Consider the following 21,034-nt stretch of genomic DNA (forward strand, 5'->3'; position numbering starts at 1 on the left):
ATTCCTTTTTGTTCAAGAAGTAATTTAACAATTTCTAGATGTCCTTCTTTAGATGCCTTTATAAAGGCTGTTTCAAAAGATCTAAATAAACTTTAAACATCTTTTTGATATATAATATTATAATAATAAAAATATAATAAGTGAAATAAACGTTAAATAAGGTGAATAATTTTCTTTCGCATTTATATCAATCCCTTCTTTTTCAAGAAGTAATTTAACTATTTCTGTATGACCATTGAGAGATGCCCATGTAAGTGCTGTGTCAAATAATTTAAATAATTTTTAAATTTTATTTTAAAACACTAAATGTTTAAAACAAGTAGTTAATAAAACAATTAAATATTTTTTACATTAACATCAATTCCTTCTTGTTCAAGAAGAAATTTAACCATTTCTGTATGACCATTTTTAGATGCCACGAAAAGCGCTGTTTCAAATGTTAATTTGAAATACCAAAATATTAAAATAATCAATAAATAAAAAAACAACAAAATGTTTGTTGTGTTTATATTAACTTTATTTTTTTTCAGTATATATTTAACAAATTCAATGTTTCCAGATTCGGCAGAATAAACAATAATATCTTTTGGAATTTTATTTTCCTTTCGAAAATATTTAATGAGAAATATGTTCCCGATTTCTGCTGCTTGAATGATAGAATTTTCGAAAACCATTCCTTCCTCAATCAAAAATGATAAAATTTCATAATTATAATATAAAATACATAAATTTCCTAATTTTTTTAAATCCTCTAAATTTTTTGTATTATATTTATAATAATAGTCAAGTTTATTTTCATAAATATAACGAAATATATCATTTCGGTGAAATTGAATTGCTGCTTCACGTATACATTCAAATCTTGAATGATTCTGTTCACACAAATGAATAATTTCTTCATTTCCACCTGCAACAGCATATTTACCTGTAAGTTCAACTTTTGCATCATTCATAAGTAAAAATTTAAAGCATTTAACTGATCCAAAAAATGCTGCATAATCAATTAAATGTGTACATGAATATACATTATTAATAAATGAACAACTTTCATAAAGTGATGGAGAAATCCAATGTTCAAAATCAAAATCGTTTTGTGATGACATTTCTTGAAGTTTTTCTATATCATCATTTCTGATTATCTTGGCAATTTCATTTGGATTATGCCCTTCTTTAATTAATTGTTTATGAAGTTCCCAATTATTCTTTGATAATTTTTCATAATTTTTTTTAATCATACTATATTTTATTTCATAAACTTCTTCTTCTGACATATATTGTACAAAATATGGATTTTTTTCTTTTAGAACAACATTTGCTTCAATAAAATTTCGTTCAACCATATTATGAAGAAAATAATATGATTCGTGAGTTTTTTTATGTTGAAGGAAATATGTAAATACAGAAAATATTTTTGGGTTGATTTTGTTAATTTCTTCAAATGTTTCAATTTCATTAAGAAAACTTAAATATATATCAATGTCATCCATTAATCTCGTAATTGATAATGAATATATAATTTGACCTATCATAAGATTAAAAGAGTAAGGGTAATTATAATCAAAAAAAGGAATGACCGAAAGTGCTATTTGTGAAATGTTTTCTTTATTTAAACTAAAAATCATTTCCTGGATTTTTTGGATGTTTTTCCAATTGGATAACTTTAAATTTTGTTTTGGTGTTTGATCCATTTGACTGAGGTCTATAAAAAATCTAATTGACCGTTAAAACACAACAAAAATTCAAAAAACTTTTAATCAGAGATCAGCACAAAAAATAAAACATTTAACCCAGAAATTATAATTTAAACATTTTAATGTTGAAGCATTGCATGAATCTAAACTTAACCAACGTACAACTAAATTAAATATAACAGTTTAGAGAAATTCCTTTTTCATCCGCCTCTGTAAAATTCAAAAAGTGTCTCACATTATTCTATCGTTTATCGGCTTTTGACAATTGAATTATTCAATTCATTTCATTTGACAGCTCAGAAAAAGTAAAATAGAATTTCAGATGAAGGAAGAAACAATTCGGAAAATCCAAGAAGTCCTTCTTTGGCGTCGCCCAGTTGTTTTGGCCATTCTTGTTGTTCTTACTGAGTTAACATTTTATTTGGTTTACGCAATGAAACTTGATTTCGGTGCAACTTTAATGTTAGTTTTAATCTTATATAATATTCTCAAAATAGTTATGGGATCACTAGAAAAAGTTCTCTTTGCTCCACTTCCAGAAGATAAACCAGATCAACCAAATCGAATCCGAACAAATGCTGAAGTCAAGGAAATCACGCAGAAGGTCCAAGAAAAAATTGCTATGGTAACCAACTGGCTTGGTGATTACATGAAAAACCCGACCAACCAAAAACATTTCATTTTCTTTAGCATAGCATTTATAGCATTTGCTCTTTTCACAATGATGGGATCATATTGGGTTTGCTTTATTGTTATACATTTAATCTATGTTCTTCCTGGTCTTTATTTTTCTTCCTTTGTACAAAATTTAATTCACAAAAATCAAAGCAACGAGAATGTAAACAAAGATGAAAAGGTTAAAACCGAATAAACAACTGATCTCATGTAATTTTTTTTGTTTATGTTTATTTAATTAATTATTAATTGTGTTGTTTATGTTTCATTGCTTTTTCTCCTTAACCTAAAGCTAACGTGAAGGTTCCTACTAAGCAAAATCTGTATGACCATAGAGAAACTTAAAAATTTTGATTTTAAAAAATGATTCAGTTATTTTTGCCTGTTTGAAGAAAAATGACATATTGAAAAATTGCGAATGTGCCGATGAAAAACCAATCAAAATTTGGCGCAAATAAAATCAATTCAAATGGCAAAATCCATTAAATACACAAACGCCAGAGCGTCACAGCAGCCAAATTTAAATAACAAACCATTTCACCAGATTGGAGCATTACCTGTAAATCAAAAAATAAAAAGCAAAGAGCATTGGGTTTTTCCAAGCATACATTCAAACACAGAAGAAGAAATATCTTCACCACCAACACCAAAGAGCAATGTTTTAATTGTTGATACTAAATATTTGCCTCAACCTTTGATTAATGTTGAAAATTTTTCAAAACAACCATTTGATATTACCTCAATTTTACATCGTAAGAATGACACGCCAAGGATTAACACATTTCTAGAAGATGACAACTCAATTTTATCTGAATTTTCCTTTGAGTCAATTCCTCGTTATCCTCATGTTCAAATTCCAGAACAGAATAACGAACCAAACAATAGATTCACAATAGTTCCACCAAGTATTCCACCTCCCCAGCAAATAAAGCCCAAAGCCATGACAAGAAAACCCAGAATCAGCAAATTAAAGCATGCACAAATAAATGCATACGCACCGGGACAGATCTCAAATTTATCGAATATGGACATGCATTTGATGGCGCAAATGTTTGGGTTAAGAACATCTGAGTTGAAGCGCATAATCTCAAATAAAAATGCGCGTGTCGCGGCAAGTAAAGGATATGTGCCCAGATTCATAACGCATAATCATTTTATTGGACCAATGTAAATATGGTTCAAAATGTTTTTTATTGTTGTTTTAATATTATTAAAGAATTGTTATGCATTTGATTTTAAACAAAGATTTTAGTTTGTGGAACAAAGTAATTGAACAAAGATTTTGTTCTACCAAAAAGAGTGAATCATTGAAATTATTTTATTTATATTGAGATTTGGGTTTAGTTGTCTTCTTCTTATAAGTGTTACATTTAACCTTTTATGAATTAGTTTCTTTCTTTTGAAATTTTGTGGTTTACATATAAAGGCATTTTAACAATAAAGCTTGATTTATTATTTTCAATCATCAAACAAGTCCACTTATATACTTACTCAAACCATTTACAGTTCTTGGTATGACAACATTTAAGAAGCCTTTTTAATTTAAATTATTATTCCTCCTCATCAATCATCCTCGTTATTAATGGAACTGTATTTGCTGATCGTTCTAAACACCAAGGAGCTTTACAGTGCCAATCAAATCAATCGTTTTAATAAAAATTATACTCTATAATTAAAAATACTGTAATTTCTTTAAATAAAAACAATGGACAAATATCATTTGAAACTTTAACTGATACAATATCAGGTTTTTATGAAGATAGACATAAATTTATGAACAATACTAATGAAATTCAAGGTCGATTAGTTTACGATCAAGATCAATATGTAAAAAGTAATAGTTTTGATTTCTATTGTAGTTGCAGATGGTATTACTTCATCTAACATGATAAAGTTAATCAAAAATGAAATCATTCATTAGATAATTATATATCAATGAAGCTGTTAAATTGAATTTATACATTTATAAATCATTAGAATTTTATTTTTATTACCATGTGCTTGAAAATGCACCCAACAAAAAATATTTGAGAAAATTCTTATTTGTTGATATTCCCTCATTTCCAAAAACCAATGATGTAAATGTTAAAAATACCCATTTGTTTTATTTATGATTTATTTCAATAAACTGATATTTTAAAATAATATTTGGAAATTATTTAAATTATTTGATACAGCACTTATGTTGGCATCGAATTATGGTCATAAAGAAATACACAAATTACTTAGTGAAAAAAAAATAATCAATAAATAAACTATTTTTTTTTAAAAAAAGTTCTTATTTCTAAAAGAAAAAAATTTGAAGTATTCATCATCTTTTTTGTAAAATTCGCTGCTACAATTTTTTTTTAATTCTAATAAATCAAATACGTACTAATTTCAACTAAATTCATCAAGTAAAAAAAACTTCTTACATAATTTGAAATATGTTTTAATAATTTGGAATATGTTTTAATAACTTGGAATATGTTTTAATAATTTGAAACAGCACTTCAAATTGCAAAACAAAATGGTTACACAGAAATAGTAAATTTACTCCTTGAAAAAATTACGAACGAAAATTCTAATTCAGATTCCTCTTCTACAAATATCAAATCTTCATTTTCAATAATGAATAGAAATGAAGCGTATATTGCTAATAATCAAAATCAACTCAAAGATCAAAACAAAAGTTGATATAAACATGCAAACATATGAAAATCATCAAAATTAATTATAAACCTCATAAGTCATACTTAAATAATGAAAATATATATAATTATGAATATTTTATGTTGAAAAAAAATTTATATTTATGAGTCGAATTTAGTGAAAATGGCCGTTAAATTTTTATTTTTGATTTTAAATGGAGCTTGACCAGAAATCAATTGAAATTTTCTTGCAGGGAAAAAATAAAAAATCTATACACAGAAATGAAGCTTGCTTTACAAGATAATTGTATATCGTATTCAACAATAACAAAATGTATTAGAAATTATAAAACATCAAAAATCGTCAAGGAGTTAGATGAAACCATACATTTCGACGACATTAAAATCGTAAATGAAAAAATTTTATATGTACTTGATGAAGAACCATGTGCATAAGTTCGTTATATAGCTAACATCACAGGCATTCCAAAAAGTACAGTGCATTATCATTTGACCAAGGAATAAATCGCATGACAAAAGCATCGAAATTATGTAAAAAATAGTCATAAATTTTTTGTTCAATATTTTAAATATTATATCATTTCCATTCATTAAAATCATAGTTTCCTCATATTTTACATTAACATCGGTAACAATTTCAACTTTTTAGAAGATCTTAATTGATGTGTATTTCTAAGCATTGTTTCAATTTCATTCGATGGTACATATTCCAAAGAAAAATATACAAAAAGAGGAACGTTGGAAGGTAATTTGATGTCTGGGCCTTCTTTCCATGTGTTATACTCTAAATCGCAAAGTTTTTTTTGGTGTCACTCGAAGCATTTTCCAAATATACCGAAAAAGTTGGAGGAGAAATACTAACATCAGTTACAATGTCATGGAGCTTTTCATATGTGACGACTTTCGGATGAAACAAATTATTTGCGGCATGGTAAATCGATTTACCGATCCCGCTTTTTGAACCGTAGCCCACAACATCCTTTGAATTTTTGTGCAAAATTTTTTGGGGGTTTAACGTTCAAAATTTATATTGTTTCTTCACACTCTAAAATGTACTTGCTACATTTCTTACTTTTATTTTTGAATTATTTTGTTAACATACGAACTTATCCCAATGGAAAAATAGAAATTTTAAACAATAATATAACGACAGTTGTCATCATTAACTATCAATAACAAATTTGCTAAAAGTTGTTCATTTATTTCATCTTTGTTAAGTGTCTTTTTCAATTTTTTACATAACAATTTCATATTTTTAATGATATTCATTTTTATAATATTGATTTTTATTGTTTTTTCTGTTTGTTTTTCAATATGATAAATATTTCTTCAATTTATGAATCAAAATTCAACATCTCATTTTTTCCATTTATTTTTGTTATTTTTATCACTCATTCATTTGAATCATTTCAAGATATAAATCAAACTCTTGTAATTACCAATTTAACAGAATTTGAAGAAATCGAGCAATATAAAAATGCTACACAAAATGTTATAATTTCAGATGGAATAATTAATATTCCAGAAAAAACATTTTATCAATGGATACCATTAAAAACAGTTGAAATAGGAAAATCAGTTACAACAATTGGAGATTCAGCATTTTATGGTTGTTCTAATTTAACAAATATTGTAATTGGAAGTAATGTAACAATTATTGGCGAAAACGCATTTTCTCATTGTTCTTCGTTAAAATCAATTATTTTTGAAGAAAATATAACACTTAACATAATTGCAAATTCAGCATTTAATTATTGCATATCATTAAATATCACAATTCCTAATTCAGTAACAGAAATTGGAGATTTATCATTTTGTAATTGTTATAATTTAACAAATATTATAATTGGAAATAATGTCACAACTATTGGTGAAAAAGCATTTTATAATTGTAATAAATTAACGAAACTTATAATTGGTGAAAATGTCGAAAAAATTGCAAACTGTGCATTTGAATTATGTGATAATATTACAGAACTTACTTTATTATCTTCATTATATCAAATTTTTGATAAAATAAATAATTCCAATATAAATAAAATAATTCTTGGTGGACAAATCGAAACAATTGAAATGTATTCATTTTCATTATTTCCATCATTAAAAATCATTGAAATTATAGATCATATTCAAAATATTAGTAGTTATGCATTTAATTGTTCTTCATTAGAAAATATTATTATTTCATCACAAACAATTAATTTTATTAATTCGTCAGCTTTTCTTTCATGTCCAAAACTTCAAAATATTAATGTTTCAATAAAAAATGAAAATTATAATAATTATGAAAATGATGGAATTCTTTATGATGAAAATATTTCTACAATTATTTATTATCCACCAGGTAAAATTAATGAAACATTTGAAATACCGGAAACTGTTAAAATTATCCAAGAAAATGCATTTTATGAAAGTTTCAATTTGAAAACGATTAGAATGAATGAAAATTTAACTACAATTAAAAATTCAACATTTTATAATTGCAATAATTTAAATAACATTACATTTAGTAATAATTTAACTACAATTGAAAATTCAGCATTTTATAATTGTTATTCATTAACAAATCTTATTATTCCAAATTCAGTAACAGGAATTGGTGAATCAGCATTTTATAATTGTAATAAATTAGAAGTTGTTACTTTTGAAGGAAATATAAGTCTTCTCTCATTAGAAAATTCAGTATTTAAAGAATGCACTTCATTAACGAATATTACAATTCCTAATTCAGTTGAAACAATTGGTGAATTATCTTTTTATAATTGTAATAAATTAGCAAATATTACAATTCCTAATTCAGTAACAGAAATTGGAGAATTAGCATTCTCTCATTGTTCTTCGTTAGAATCAATTACTTTTGAAGAAATAACAACACTTAATATAATTGAAAATTCAACATTTAGAGAATGTATATCATTAATGAATATCACGATTCCAAAATCAGTTGAAACAATTTGTGTAAATGCATTTTATCAATGTTATAAATTAGAAATGGTTACAATTGATAATTCTGAAATAACAATTGGTGAATCAGCATTTTATGAATGTGATAATTTAATGATTGTTAATATCAAAAATAATGAAAAAATGTCTACCAATCAATTGCAGATGATTTTAAAGAAGGTATTTAAATTCGCTTAATAATTGATCATATTATCATTGTTTAAATTAAGATACATTATCTACATAATAAAATAAACATTGTTTTTTTTTTTTTAGAACCTTTGTAATAAAAAATATTTTTCATTTTGTAAAAAAAAAAAATCAATGCCTATGATATATCGATATTAATGCAAATATCACATATCCAAAGTATGATATATCAATATATATTATGTAAATAAACATAAACAAGATTTAATGATCATTCAAAGTCTAAACTTAATTAAACTTTTGTTAATTTCCAATTTTTTTCTTCCCAACAACAAAAACTGTTTCCAAAACCAACTCAAATCAGAACATTTTAAGAAAAGAATATTTACACATTTCGTTAGCATCTATAGTCTGTTCTCGCGGCCTTCCATTGTATCACAGTATTATCGTGCGACGCCGTTATTATCCATTCACCGGAGTAATTGAACGCGCAGCTCATTATTTGGTTCGTGTGCCCCTTCAGCTGCTCCAGCTCGAGCCCCGTCGCCAGGTCCCAGAGTCGGCACGTCGCGTCGTCCGATGCGGTCAGCAGCTTCGAGCCCTGCGGCGAGAACATCACGCGCGTCACCTCGTCGCTGTGCCCTTCGAACGTGAACAGTTCGTCGCCGTTTTGCGCCCACACCTTCGCAGTGTGGTCCGCGGAGCACGTCGCGATGCGCCGCCCGTCCGGCGACCAGCACGCGTCGAGCACTGCGTCGCGGTGGCCCTCGAGCACGCGCGTCGTGTGCCCGGTGCGGATGTCCCATATCCGCGCAGTGCCGTCGGTCGATGCTGTCAGCGCATGCTCGCACGGCCAGTCGAAGTGCGCAGTGCTGACCTCAGAGCTGTGTCCGACAAGAGAAAAGAGCTCGGTGCCGCTCCGGACGTCCCATAGTTTGGCGGTGGAATCAAATGAGCTAGTCATGAGGATGTGGTCGTCGTTGGTAAACTCGACGTGAGTGACCTCGGCGATGTGCCCGCGGAGTGTGAGAAGACATTGCCCACTCTCGACATCCCAGATGCGAGATGTCCGATCTAATGAGGCAGTGGCTAATCGTTGGGAACCATGATCAAAAACAACTTTCACAACTTCCCCAGTGTGCCCAGTGAGCTCGTGGAGTGACGTGCCGCTTTCAACATCCCATATGCGAGCGGTCTTATCATTGGAACCTGTGGCAATGAGATTACCAAAGGGATTGTTGAATGTACAGCAATAGATGGAGTTGGTGTGGCCGGTTAAAACATGAAGTTTTTTGCCTGTTTCGGTTTCCCAGACAATGCATGTACGATCGTTGGAAGCTGTAATAAAGAGCTCGCCCATCTTGTTAAACGCGCAGTCAGTAAGTGGCATCTCATGTGCCTTATGAACTCGTGCAAGTTCAAATGTATTAAAATCTATACCTTGCATTTTTATAACTTTCTCAATTGATGAAATGAGTGCCTTGCGGTGCTTGGGTTTAAGAACGGGTTCACTTGCCATGATTTCGTCTGCAAGTTCATCAACGTCTGTATCAGCTGAAATTGACTGTAAGTCAATTACACTTTCAGAAAGATCATTCCCCTGTTGGGAAACAAGTGAAAGAGAAGGAGGATAGAATTTGATATTGATTTGCTTCAGGACTTTTCGCATAAGAAATGGAGGTTTTCTGCGGTTAACCAAGCGTCACTTTTGTGTTTCATTTCACCTCTTCATAACTAATGAGCTTGAACAAGATTCGATAATATGTACCCTAAGTTCTTGAGTTTGTTACTGTACGCAATAATATTTTCTGTGACAAAATTTTTTCAACATTAATAATTAAAATTCAATAGAGAAATTATCATGATAATTTCAAATGAAAATGATAATGATTTGGTGTATTATTGAACTTCCTATTTATTTTGATCTAAAAACATGCATTTGCTGTGCAATGCAAATGGTTGCATTATTGTCACTTTTCCTTTCCACAAAAAAACAAAAAATGATAAACGAAAATGATTCTGATTTTAAAAAATTACCTTCACATGATGAAGATGAAATGACTGATGCTGAATTGCGGAGAGCTGCAATGAGGATATCATTAGAAGAAATTCAATCACAAATTAAAAACATTTGCACAGAAATAACAGCTGTCGACAAACAAATTGAAGAAGAAACAAAGGCACAATCTTTGTTACAAAATCTTCTCGAATCACAGCAAGATATACTTAATCTTCTTTTAGAAGAAAATAAAAACGCAGAAAATATTCCAAAGCCCTATATTTATTCCAGTGGGTCTATTCGAAAGCTTAAAACATTACAAGAAAAATATATCGAACAACAAATTCAAAAGACAAATGAATCAATTTCATTTGCCAAATCTCTTCCAAGCTATCAAAACATATACCAAAGTAGACTAGCAGCCTTATACCAATTCAATAATTCTCTTCAACAAGTAGATAATCTCCAATCTCGAAGGCAATCTTTATTAACTCGCTACAACTCACTCCTCGAAAGCGAGAATGAGTTCTCTGACGTCACGTTCCTTATAAAGTCCTATGAAAATCTCACAAATGAAATAGAAGAGCTACAACAAAAACTTTCGCAGAGACGATCGCAGACTGAACATTTGACACAGCTCAAAACATCGCTGCAAAGCATTGACGAAGAAGTGAGCAGCTTAGAACTCATCAGAGACGAAGTTAATGCTAAGGAACAAGAGATTAACGAAATACGCCAAAACTTCCGCTTGCATTGGAACGACAGAGTATACTCGCAAGACGCGCAGTACGTCGACGACGACTTCGCGTCGTTTTACCAGGACATAAGTGTGCAGACGAAGTCGCCGCGCACAATTTTTGCAAGCGATGATGAGATAAAAGAAAAAATCGAGAAAGAAAAGAAAAAGATAAAGGAAATTAAAGCAAAACAGGCGCATGATAACCAAGTTATAATAAATGCATTACGGTCATGGCAAATGCAAATTGGAGTGCTGGAGGAGGAAATGAAAATGACGATAAACTACTTCGAGCAACTCGGAAAAGAGTTTTCAAATGACGAAAAATAAGTTTTTATATGTGAATAAATAAATATATAAAAAAAACTGTTTAAATAATATCTGATGAGATGTTGTTAAGGCATCTTTTCATTAACCTTTAGCCAAAGTTTTCATCTGCATTTAAATTGGTCTGTTTGATTTAATAATTGAATGATTAATCCTTCAAAATATAAATATTACTTTATACAACAAAATTTTGAAAGGAACAACAAAGATCAACTAATAAGATTATTAATAATATGAAATTCTTCTTTGTTTGATCTCCTCTTCCAAGTCACTTGAATAGATATTGAAAATTTGAACGTGAAAATTTAAATTGAAAGACCTTACGAATGGTTTTTTCACTTCACATAATTCTGATTGGTCAAATAAACGTTTTTTTCTGAATTTGAAAATTTTTATTATTCCAATGGAAGAAGCATATTTTACCAATATGGGAAGTGCTATTATGGATGCAATTGACTCCTATGATAGCAACATTACAAGTAAAGAGTTAGCTCAGGATTTTCTTCTCACTGAAGATCTTGAAAAAGATCAAACTAATCGTCTAATTTCATGGCTAATTTCTCTCAACATAATAAAGCCAGTCAAAAGTGAATACTTTGTATCCCTGTATAATCTCGTTAAAGAATACAAGGAATCTTATGATAATCATTTTGGCAAAAATAATCCACTCGATATAATTCCATATAAGCAAGCACTTATTATTAAAAAGGACTTAGTACGGAGTGTTCACACATTTGGAAATCCATCCCAACTTGCTGGATTTCCACAAGAATATCTTGATAATGCAATCCCCACAGTTGAACGTATTCTTGCATTATTATCATCTACGGACAAATTCTATTCGTATCTTCAAGGTTTTGACCGCTATATATTTTTAACATACCATCTTGTTTTATTATTTGCATTTACACAACGATCCTTTTTTGATCTTTATAATTGTTCACCTGAGTATTTTTCCGAAGCCATTACCTTTTTTATAGGCCAGAAGCTCCTTCGAATCACTGATATCCAATCCATTCTCAAAAATAATGAGCAAGCAATAAATCATTTCACTTCACTTGAGCCATTTATCCAAACCAACTTCCCAAACGTGTATCGGAAACTCACAGACCTTAGCGTTAGTCCTGCACAGTTTGGACTTGGTTGGCGAATTGCATTATTTTCTGATTTGCACACAGCGAAAGAAACATTTCTCATTTGGGATAATGTCATTGCGCATGTTAATGACTTCCAAGCTTATTTCGATGATTTGTTCATTTCGCATTTGGAGCAAATCGAACCGCGAGCGAAAAATTTGCTTCTGCATGACATACAATCGAACAAAGATTGGGACACCGCGGAAATTGTGAAACGTGCAAACAAACGATTTAATGGAAGGAACAAAAAGAGCACTCCGAAGTTTATAATAGTTGTTACGATTGTGGCGTTGCTGATGGTAATTTGCTTGTACTTGAATAGGCAAAATGATGAAATTGTAAATGAATAGAACACATATTTTTGTCATTGTGATATATAAACATGAATTATATGAAAATGTTTTTGAAAATATTTAATATTTGCTGATTAATTTTTGATATTATTCACAAAATTAAAATGTAAATTTCATCTGAACTTTTATACTTAAAATATGCAAACATGATTTAAAGGAAATTTGTAGATATAAGAGAATACGAATAAATATGAAGGAAGAAGAAGGAAATATTTTCTGTTGAATTTAATCGACGGATTTTGAATTGAATGTATATTTCGGTTAGATTTTTATGGAAAAAGAAAACATTCCACCAGGAGAATACCCGGTAAAAGATAGAGCTATTACAGATCAAATATGCTATTTCTTTTCAGTTCCAATATTTGTATCAACAGTCCTGGTATTTTTTCTTGTAATTATATTTGGTCATCAATTTTCATTTTTACATCCAGCCGATTCAAATGGATTTCGTTGTGGCCTCGATAACACAGTGATTGCAGAATCAAACAATAATTCAGATTTTAGAAACAAAAAATTTTTATCATATTCGCAAGAATGTATTTCTAAGTGTGATGGTAGACTCTTTTTTTCATTATGCATTCCACATGACACTGTGCTTATAAAAAAGTCATCTATTTCTTTCAAACTTGCCTTTGATTTTTTTCAATATTGGAAATCAGCAGTCTGCATTTTTTTGATTTCATTACTAATATCATTTCCAGCATATTTCTTATGCACTAAGTTAACATTTCTTTTTACTATAATTCAATTTCTGTTTCTTTTCTTTTTTACAGTATTTTCAATTTATTATTCTCTTTCACAACGAAATTACATTATTTCGATTTTTGTTATTATAATATCAATCATTAGTTTTATTTACTTTTTATACATTAAGTCCAAGTTACAATTTATCTTTCCATTAATTAATGAAACATTTAAAGTTATCACTAAAAATAAAACGATTTTCATTGCGCCAATTTTTATACTTTTTTCATCAATAATTTTATTATTATTCACATTATTCGGTTTATTATTTGCAATTGGTGTTGGCGTGCCAATTTACTCTTCAAACACTATACATATACAACGTCATGTATCTCTTTATGCAACAATCATCCTATTTCCAATTATCGGTTTATGGATGATTTTCTTTGTGACATTTCTGGCTCGTACAGCTGTTTCATACGTGACAATATCTTCATTCTTTCATAATAATGTTCCGACATTTTGGAATTCGATGAATGTAATTATTCGTTATCATGTTGGAACATTACTTTTTGGGTCATTTGCGGTGTTTTTGTTATCGAAAATATCAATGTTTTTCTCGTATGTTTATAGGTCATTATCTTATTCACATAATACACTTACAAAAACAATTTTTCGTTGTATTATTATCATTTGTAAATTTATTGTAAATATTTGTAATGGCATTTGTAGTACAGCTTTTGTTTTTACAGCTATGAAAGGAAAATCTTTTTGGGATAGTTGTACTGATGTAACAAATGCACTTTACACAAGAGCAATGTTTACATCAGAGACAGTGATGCGAAGTATATTCTTCCGTGCAAAGGTTTTAATAACTATGTTTTCAGCAATTATAATGCACTTCATTACAAAGAAGATGGAACTTTTTGAGCCGCATATAGCGGTTATTATCGTCACGATATTTGTATACTTTGGCACATCAATATTTGATGCTGTAATTGAATCATGCTGCGAGACAATACTAATGTGCGTATACGAAGATGCGTTGTGTGATTGTGCGCATTCGCCTAAAAGTTTAAAAGATATGACTGAGTGGATCAGATACAAAATTAGAAAAGAAGATTTAACAGTAATATAATTTTATTAATATATAATATAAATATTTCTTTAATTACAATTGTTTTTGCTTTGAGTTCAGTTCTTCATTGAATCTTTTGAATCTTATGTTCGAACGTTTTAATTCGTTTCTCTCCAAGAGCAAACGATGGTTCACATGTTCCAAATCTTTACATTTCATTTGTAGCACTTTGATTACATCTTCCAACTTCTCCAAGTCATTAAATTCTTGTAATGTTACATTGCCTCCTCTTTTTAATGTGTATAACTCGTAAATTGTTTCATTTAATTCAGCTTCACGTGATGAAAGTTCTGTTTTAAGACGTAATATTTCGCATTTGGATGTGTTAATTTGTGAATCATAAACACGAAGTTTTCTCTTTAATTTTATGTTCTCATTGATGATTTGTCTTTGATGCATTTGCATATGTAAACTCTTCTTCTTTCTCTTCCCTTTAAGTTTTGAGATTTCAAGTAATAAGATGTTGTTTTGCTTAGTAAGTTCCGCATTTTTTGCTTCAATTGCTTTCATGTTTTCTGGAGTGCTGTGTTTGGACCTGTAAAGCGTTTCTAATGCTCTTGAGTTTTCCGTGAGAAGATTTTTATTTTGCTCTTCAAGATCTTTAATTCTTATTTCATAATCACTCTTTTGTTTTTGTACATTGTCAAAGGCTTTTTGAATTTGCATCATAGTATTAAATACATCATAGTTTTTGCGCTGAAGTTTTTGATTCTCATTGTTAAGTTGTTTGATTTTTTGTATCAGTTTTTGATTTAAATCAGTAAGACTTTGTTTGCTTTGCTCTGAATGCTTTTGAATTTTATCGATTTTTTCTAGAAGTTCTTGGCTCTGAAGCTTCTTTTCATTAAGTTTGTATTGAAGATCTGATATTTGACTTCTAAGAAAAGAAATTTGTATTTCTGGTTCACCTTGATTCGGAAGGCACCAATTTTGTTGAGGTGATTCCGAATCATTTGGCATCATTTTGCAAAATCCAAAAATTACCACCATAGTTCACTTCACATGTCATTCATATAAAAATGATAAAAAAGATAAGCAAGTTCCTTACCTAGCATATGAACAAAATGGATAACAAAATGCACTAACAACGAATATTCATAAAATAAATATAATTTTTAAATTCACAAAAATATTTAATATTATTAAATTAAACTTTAGCTATTGGAAAGAACTCAATACTATGTTGATATGTACTCATATAGTAATAAGTTTTATGCTACTTTCATGGTTAAATCTTCACTGATAATCCATCTATTAGAAGTCTCAATTAAATACTGTTTAATGATTGGAATTTTATTTAGTTTATGTAAAACGCACACTTTTTGATTTTTGTATAGTTTATTGTAATGACAGATTTTGTCATTTTAAAATTTGTTGATGGAATCAAAAACAAAATTACATAATAAAAAATATCAAGTAGAATGGAATACATTACGACCAATAAACGAAATAATTTTTGGTTTGTGCAAAGAAAATATATATCAAACCGCCTTAATGGTAATTAACAAATTTGACAAAGATTATCCATTTACTTTTAATTTGATGGTCAGTGAAATAACATACAAATTATTTGTTATAAAAATGGATGAATTTGATATGATTTTGAATTTTTTGAAAAAATTAGAAGAATTAGAAGAAAATCAAAAAATTGAGCCTAAACTATTTGATGTTTTGAAAATATATCTTTTTAGAGAATTATCACAAGAAGCAAATTTTTTTTTGGTGAAAATGATTGAATCAAAATTAATTTATATGGATAAAGTTGAAAAGAAAAAATTTTATTTTGACTTTTATATAAGATATGATAAACCACGTCATAAAAATTACAAAAAACTTTCTTCTAATGATTGGAAACGTTATAAAAAATTAATTAAAAAGGGAGTTAATCCGAATAAAATATCAAAGATAATTCGATATGATAAAATTGAAAAACTTCAAAAAATATCATCACAACCCAAATTTAATTATAATCAAATAATTGAAATATCATTTTGTGAAAGATATACATTTGTTTGTGCAGAAGATGTTACATTAATTGATTTTGCTGCATTTTTTGGATCGATTAAATGTTTTAAATATTTGCTTATGAATGGAGCTAAAATAGAACATGCAGGAAAATATGCTGTTGCCGGTGGGAATTTAGAGATCATACATTTATGCGAACAAAATCATTCATCATTTGACAGTGAATATGATAATGGATATGAAGCAGCAATCGAATATCATAGGTTTGATATCTTTAAATATCTTTATGATAACAAAATTATTGCAATTAAGAAATTGGAAAAATTAGGAAAAAAATGTATAAGATATTATAATTATGAGATTTTCTCTTTTTTACTAGAAGAAGGGATGAAAATTAATGAATCTATTATTAGGGAAACAGCTAGAACTGGTAATTTATATTTTCTGAAGTATTTTCTCGAAGGAAATCAAATTCCAAAGACATTATTAGCTTATGCAGTAGAATTTGGTAATATTGAACTTATTAGATACGTTTTAAATTTTAAAGAAATTGATATTAATGCTAAAAGAATTTATTTGTGATATTTGTGTTTATTAAAAATATTTAAGTATTTCAAGTTAATATTTGAAAATGACTTCTCTGGTGTATCAATTAATATTGCTACAGCACATGGTGATACAGAAATAGTTAAATTACTTCTTGAACAAAAAGGAATTGATGTCAATATTAAAGATAATAATTTAATTTATACGGAATTAAATATAATAATTTTTTATTTCAAAATTATATTTGGAAATTATTTAATTTATTTAAAACAGCACTTATTATGGCGTTTATAAATGGTCATAAAGAAATATTTAAATTACTTCTTGAACAAGAAGGAATTGATGTTAATGCTAAAGATATTTATTCTTTTTATTTGAAATTTATTTTAATAATTTTTTATTTCAAAATTTTATTTGGAAATTGTGTAATTTATTTAAAACAGCACTTATTTATGCATCTAAGAAAGGTGAAATAGAAATAGTTAAATTACTTCTTGAACAAGAAGGAATTGATATTAATGCTAAAGATATTTATTCTTTTTATTTGAAATTTATTTTAATAATTTTTTATTTCAAAATTATATTTGGAAATTATTTAAAATATTTAATACAGCACTTATGATAGCATCTTCAAAAGGTTATACAGAAATCGTTAAATTACTTCTTGAACAAGAAGGAATTGATATTAATGCTAAAGATATTTATTTATTTTATTTTTATTTTGTTTTAATAATTTGGTATTTTAAAATAATATTTGGAAATTATTCAAAATATTTGAAACAGCACTTATATTAGCATCTGAAAATGGTCATACTGAAATTGTTAAATTGCTTCTTAAACAAAAAGGAAATGATATTAATGCTGATAAAATTTATTTGTTTTATTTTTGATTTATTATAATAATTTCATATTTCAAAATAACAATTCGGAATCATTTAGAATGTTTAATACGGCACTTATTTTGGCATCTGAAAAAGGTTATACTGAAATTGTCAAATTACTTCTTGAACAAGAAGGAATTGATATTAATGTTAATAATATTTAATTATTTTATTTATGATTTATTATAATAATTTGATGTATCGAAATAATATTTGGAAATTATTTGAATTATTTATGACTGCACTTATGTATGCGTGTGAAAAAGGTTACATAGAAATAGTTGAATTACTTCTTAAACAAAAGCAAACTAAATTTAACGAATGTAGTATTATTTTCATTTTTTCATTTTAATTTATTTTTATAACTTGGGAAAATTTCAAATTTTTATTTAAAAATTATATAAATAATTTTGTTCAGCACTTATGTGTGCATGTGAAAAAGGTCACAAAGAAATAGTTGAATTACTTCTTAATTTATCAAGATCTATCGAGATTTATGACAAAAATATTTACTTGTTTTATTTGATATTTATTTTTATAATTTAAAGTTATAAAACAATATAAGGAAATTATTTCAAATACATGAAACTCCACTTATAATTGCATATCGAAATGGTCATTATGATGTAGCGAAATTAATTCTTGAATATAAAGAAGTATGTTTATATCTTATAAAGATTTATACATTTTAATTCGGGTTTCTCTTAATAACTTTGGGATATTTCAAGATAATATTTGAAATATATTTAAATTAATTGAATTAGTTCTTATTGATGCATCTACAAATGGAAAAATAGAAATGGTTAAAATACTTCTTGAACAAAATAAATATTATATTAAATTTTATGATAATATTACTTCTAATGATATTATATATTAAAATAATATTTGGAAATTATCCAAATAAATTCGAACACCATTTATTTTAGCATGTGAAAATGGTCATATAGAATTAGTTAAATTTCTTCTTAAACAAAAAAAAATTGATATTAATGCTCATGATATTTATTTGTTGAATTTTTTATTAGTTTTAATAATTTGGTGTTTCAAAAAAATATTTGGAAATTATTTAAATTAATTTGGACAGCACTTATGAGCTCATGTTATAATAATCAAATCGAATCAGTTAAATTACTTCTTACATTAAACAAAATTGAAGTTAATGTAAAAGATATTTTATTGTTTTGTTTAAAATATAATTTCATAATTTAAGATTTCTAAATATTACTTGGAAACTATTTACATGATTTGATTCAGCGTTTATGATTGCGGTTTCAAATGGTCATATAGAAATAGTAAAATTACTTCTTGAATTTAAAGGAATTGATATCAATGCTACAGATATTTACTTAAAATATATGATATTTGTTTTAAGAATATTATGTTTTAATATAAGATTTGGAAATTCTTTAAATCATTTAATACAACACTAATGAAAGCATCTTCAAAAGGTTATTTGGACATAGTGAAATTACTTCTTAAACAAGAAGGAATCGATATCAATGCTACAGATATTTACTTATAATATTTCATTTTTGTTTTAAGAATTTTATGTTTTAAAAGTAGATTTGGAAATTCTTCATATTATTTAATACAACACTAATGATGGCATCTAGATTTGGTCAGACAGAAACAGTTAAATTCCTTCTTGAACAAAAAGGAATTGATATCAACGCTAAAAATATTTGTTTATTTTATTTGATAATTGTTTGAATAATTTGATATTTTAAACTGATACCTGAAAATCGTTTATTTTAATTGATACAGCATATGTTTTAGCAACATCTTTTGGTCACAAAAAAATAGTTAACTTACTTTCTGAGCAAAAAGGAATTGAAATTAATCCCAATTATGCATGTTGGATAAGTAAATAGTTAAACATTTTTAAATTCCGATGATTTTTGTATTTAAAAGTGAGATCATCAAATAAAATGAGTTAATGCGTTCAGCTTTTGACTGATTTAATAAGCAAAGAACAATGTCTATTCATAGTGTTGATGATGCTACAACTAGAATTTGATCAACTCACTAACTTCATGTAAATTGTCAATAGTTGAAACTTTAAGATTTAAACTTATTTTAAGTGTTGAACTTAAATAGCATTGGAAAATTTGTTAATGAAATTTGTTATAAAATGAAGAATTGACTAATGTTTACTATTTAGTATCCTCGGTAACCTGGATAGCCTGGTTGTGGATAACCTGGTTGTGGATAACCTGGTTGTGGATATCCTGGTTGTGGGTAAGCTGGTGGAGGAGGAGCATATCCTGGTTGTGGGTAAGCAGGTGGAGGTGGAGCTGGGTAAGCAGGGCGGTACATTGTATTTGGATAAGCAGCTGGGTAACCTGCGTTGTATGTTGTGTGTCCAAACCTACGTCTTGATGAGGATGAAGAGGAAGATCCGAAGTAACCATAGCGTCCGTGCTTATAGCGATATTTTGGTGCCATTCTAAAAAATGATCTAACCGTCACATTACTGAAAATTCGAATTTTGTGTTATTTGAAGTAATTTTCTGATTTCTATGAAACCGCAAAAAATTCATTGACCGCTCATTTCAAAAAAGCCACAAACCGCCGGAACAAGCACTGAAATTTCTTATTGGAAAAAAAATTGGAATTGTAAACCAATCAAAACCTCAAATTGAACAGCAGTCAATAAAAACCGTCGGAATTCGGACGGTTATGGGTAAATATTTACGCTTTTGAAATAAAATTTTATCAAATTGTTCAAACCAAATAAATTTATTAATTATAACTTAAAGAAGATGCGCAATCAAAGGAATGGGAACTTTTAAGCTTTTCTGTAGGGTTAACTTTAAAGTTGTCACGAACTGGAAGTTATTTTCTTTTAATTCTATTTGTAATTTATATTTTTCTTCTTCTTTATCCTTGACGAAAGCGAATCGTTGGTTATGTCTCTCAAAGATTTCTTTCATCTCCTGAAATGCCTCTTTCATCACTGCCGCGGGTATGAATAAGAAATATGAAGAAGGATATTCCGATATCAGCTTATGTATCAAGAATGGCATCTCACAGAAGTCTGCGTACGTGAACACGAATATTGCAGAAGACATATTCAGAATTTTCGGAAATGAATTTGGAAGTACATCTACGAAATCGCAGAATGTATATTTCTTTGCGTGATCACTTTGTTCATTA

At 28.2% G+C, this 21,034-nt stretch overlaps 6 protein-coding genes across 6 annotated transcripts; 3 read left to right on the forward strand and 3 right to left on the reverse strand.

Annotated features, from left to right (window-relative positions):
• Positions 1–2,013: 2,013 nt before the first annotated feature.
• On the forward strand, positions 2,014–2,562 carry GO595_006732 (uncharacterized protein; the record flags this gene model as incomplete). Its single annotated transcript, XM_067920118.1, has 1 exon — positions 2,014–2,562. The coding sequence occupies one exon, from the start codon at positions 2,014–2,016 to the stop codon at positions 2,560–2,562; it is 549 nt and encodes a 182-aa protein (XP_067773160.1).
• Positions 2,563–8,507: 5,945 nt separating this feature from the next.
• On the reverse strand, positions 8,508–9,779 carry GO595_006733 (WD repeat protein; the record flags this gene model as incomplete). Its single annotated transcript, XM_067920119.1, has 1 exon — positions 8,508–9,779. The coding sequence occupies one exon, from the start codon at positions 9,777–9,779 to the stop codon at positions 8,508–8,510; it is 1,272 nt and encodes a 423-aa protein (XP_067773161.1).
• A 331-nt stretch (positions 9,780–10,110) lies between these two features.
• On the forward strand, positions 10,111–11,175 carry GO595_006734 (uncharacterized protein; the record flags this gene model as incomplete). Its single annotated transcript, XM_067920120.1, has 1 exon — positions 10,111–11,175. The coding sequence occupies one exon, from the start codon at positions 10,111–10,113 to the stop codon at positions 11,173–11,175; it is 1,065 nt and encodes a 354-aa protein (XP_067773162.1).
• A 400-nt stretch (positions 11,176–11,575) lies between these two features.
• On the forward strand, positions 11,576–12,658 carry GO595_006735 (uncharacterized protein; the record flags this gene model as incomplete). The annotated part of the gene is made up of 1 exon (XM_067920121.1): positions 11,576–12,658. One exon carries the CDS (start codon positions 11,576–11,578, stop codon positions 12,656–12,658), a length of 1,083 nt encoding a protein of 360 aa, XP_067773163.1.
• A 1,858-nt stretch (positions 12,659–14,516) lies between these two features.
• GO595_006736 (uncharacterized protein) lies at positions 14,517–15,446 on the reverse strand (the record flags this gene model as incomplete). The annotated part of the gene is made up of 1 exon (XM_067920122.1): positions 14,517–15,446. One exon carries the CDS (start codon positions 15,444–15,446, stop codon positions 14,517–14,519), a length of 930 nt encoding a protein of 309 aa, XP_067773164.1.
• Positions 15,447–20,035: 4,589 nt separating this feature from the next.
• On the reverse strand, positions 20,036–20,323 carry GO595_006737 (sugar transport protein 6; the record flags this gene model as incomplete). Its single annotated transcript, XM_067920123.1, has 1 exon — positions 20,036–20,323. The coding sequence occupies one exon, from the start codon at positions 20,321–20,323 to the stop codon at positions 20,036–20,038; it is 288 nt and encodes a 95-aa protein (XP_067773165.1).
• Positions 20,324–21,034: the final 711 nt, after the last annotated feature.

This window comes from Histomonas meleagridis (assembly GCF_020186115.1).
Source record: "Histomonas meleagridis strain 2922-C6/04-10x chromosome Unknown contig_46, whole genome shotgun sequence".
Lineage (NCBI taxonomy): Eukaryota > Parabasalia > Tritrichomonadida > Dientamoebidae > Histomonas > Histomonas meleagridis.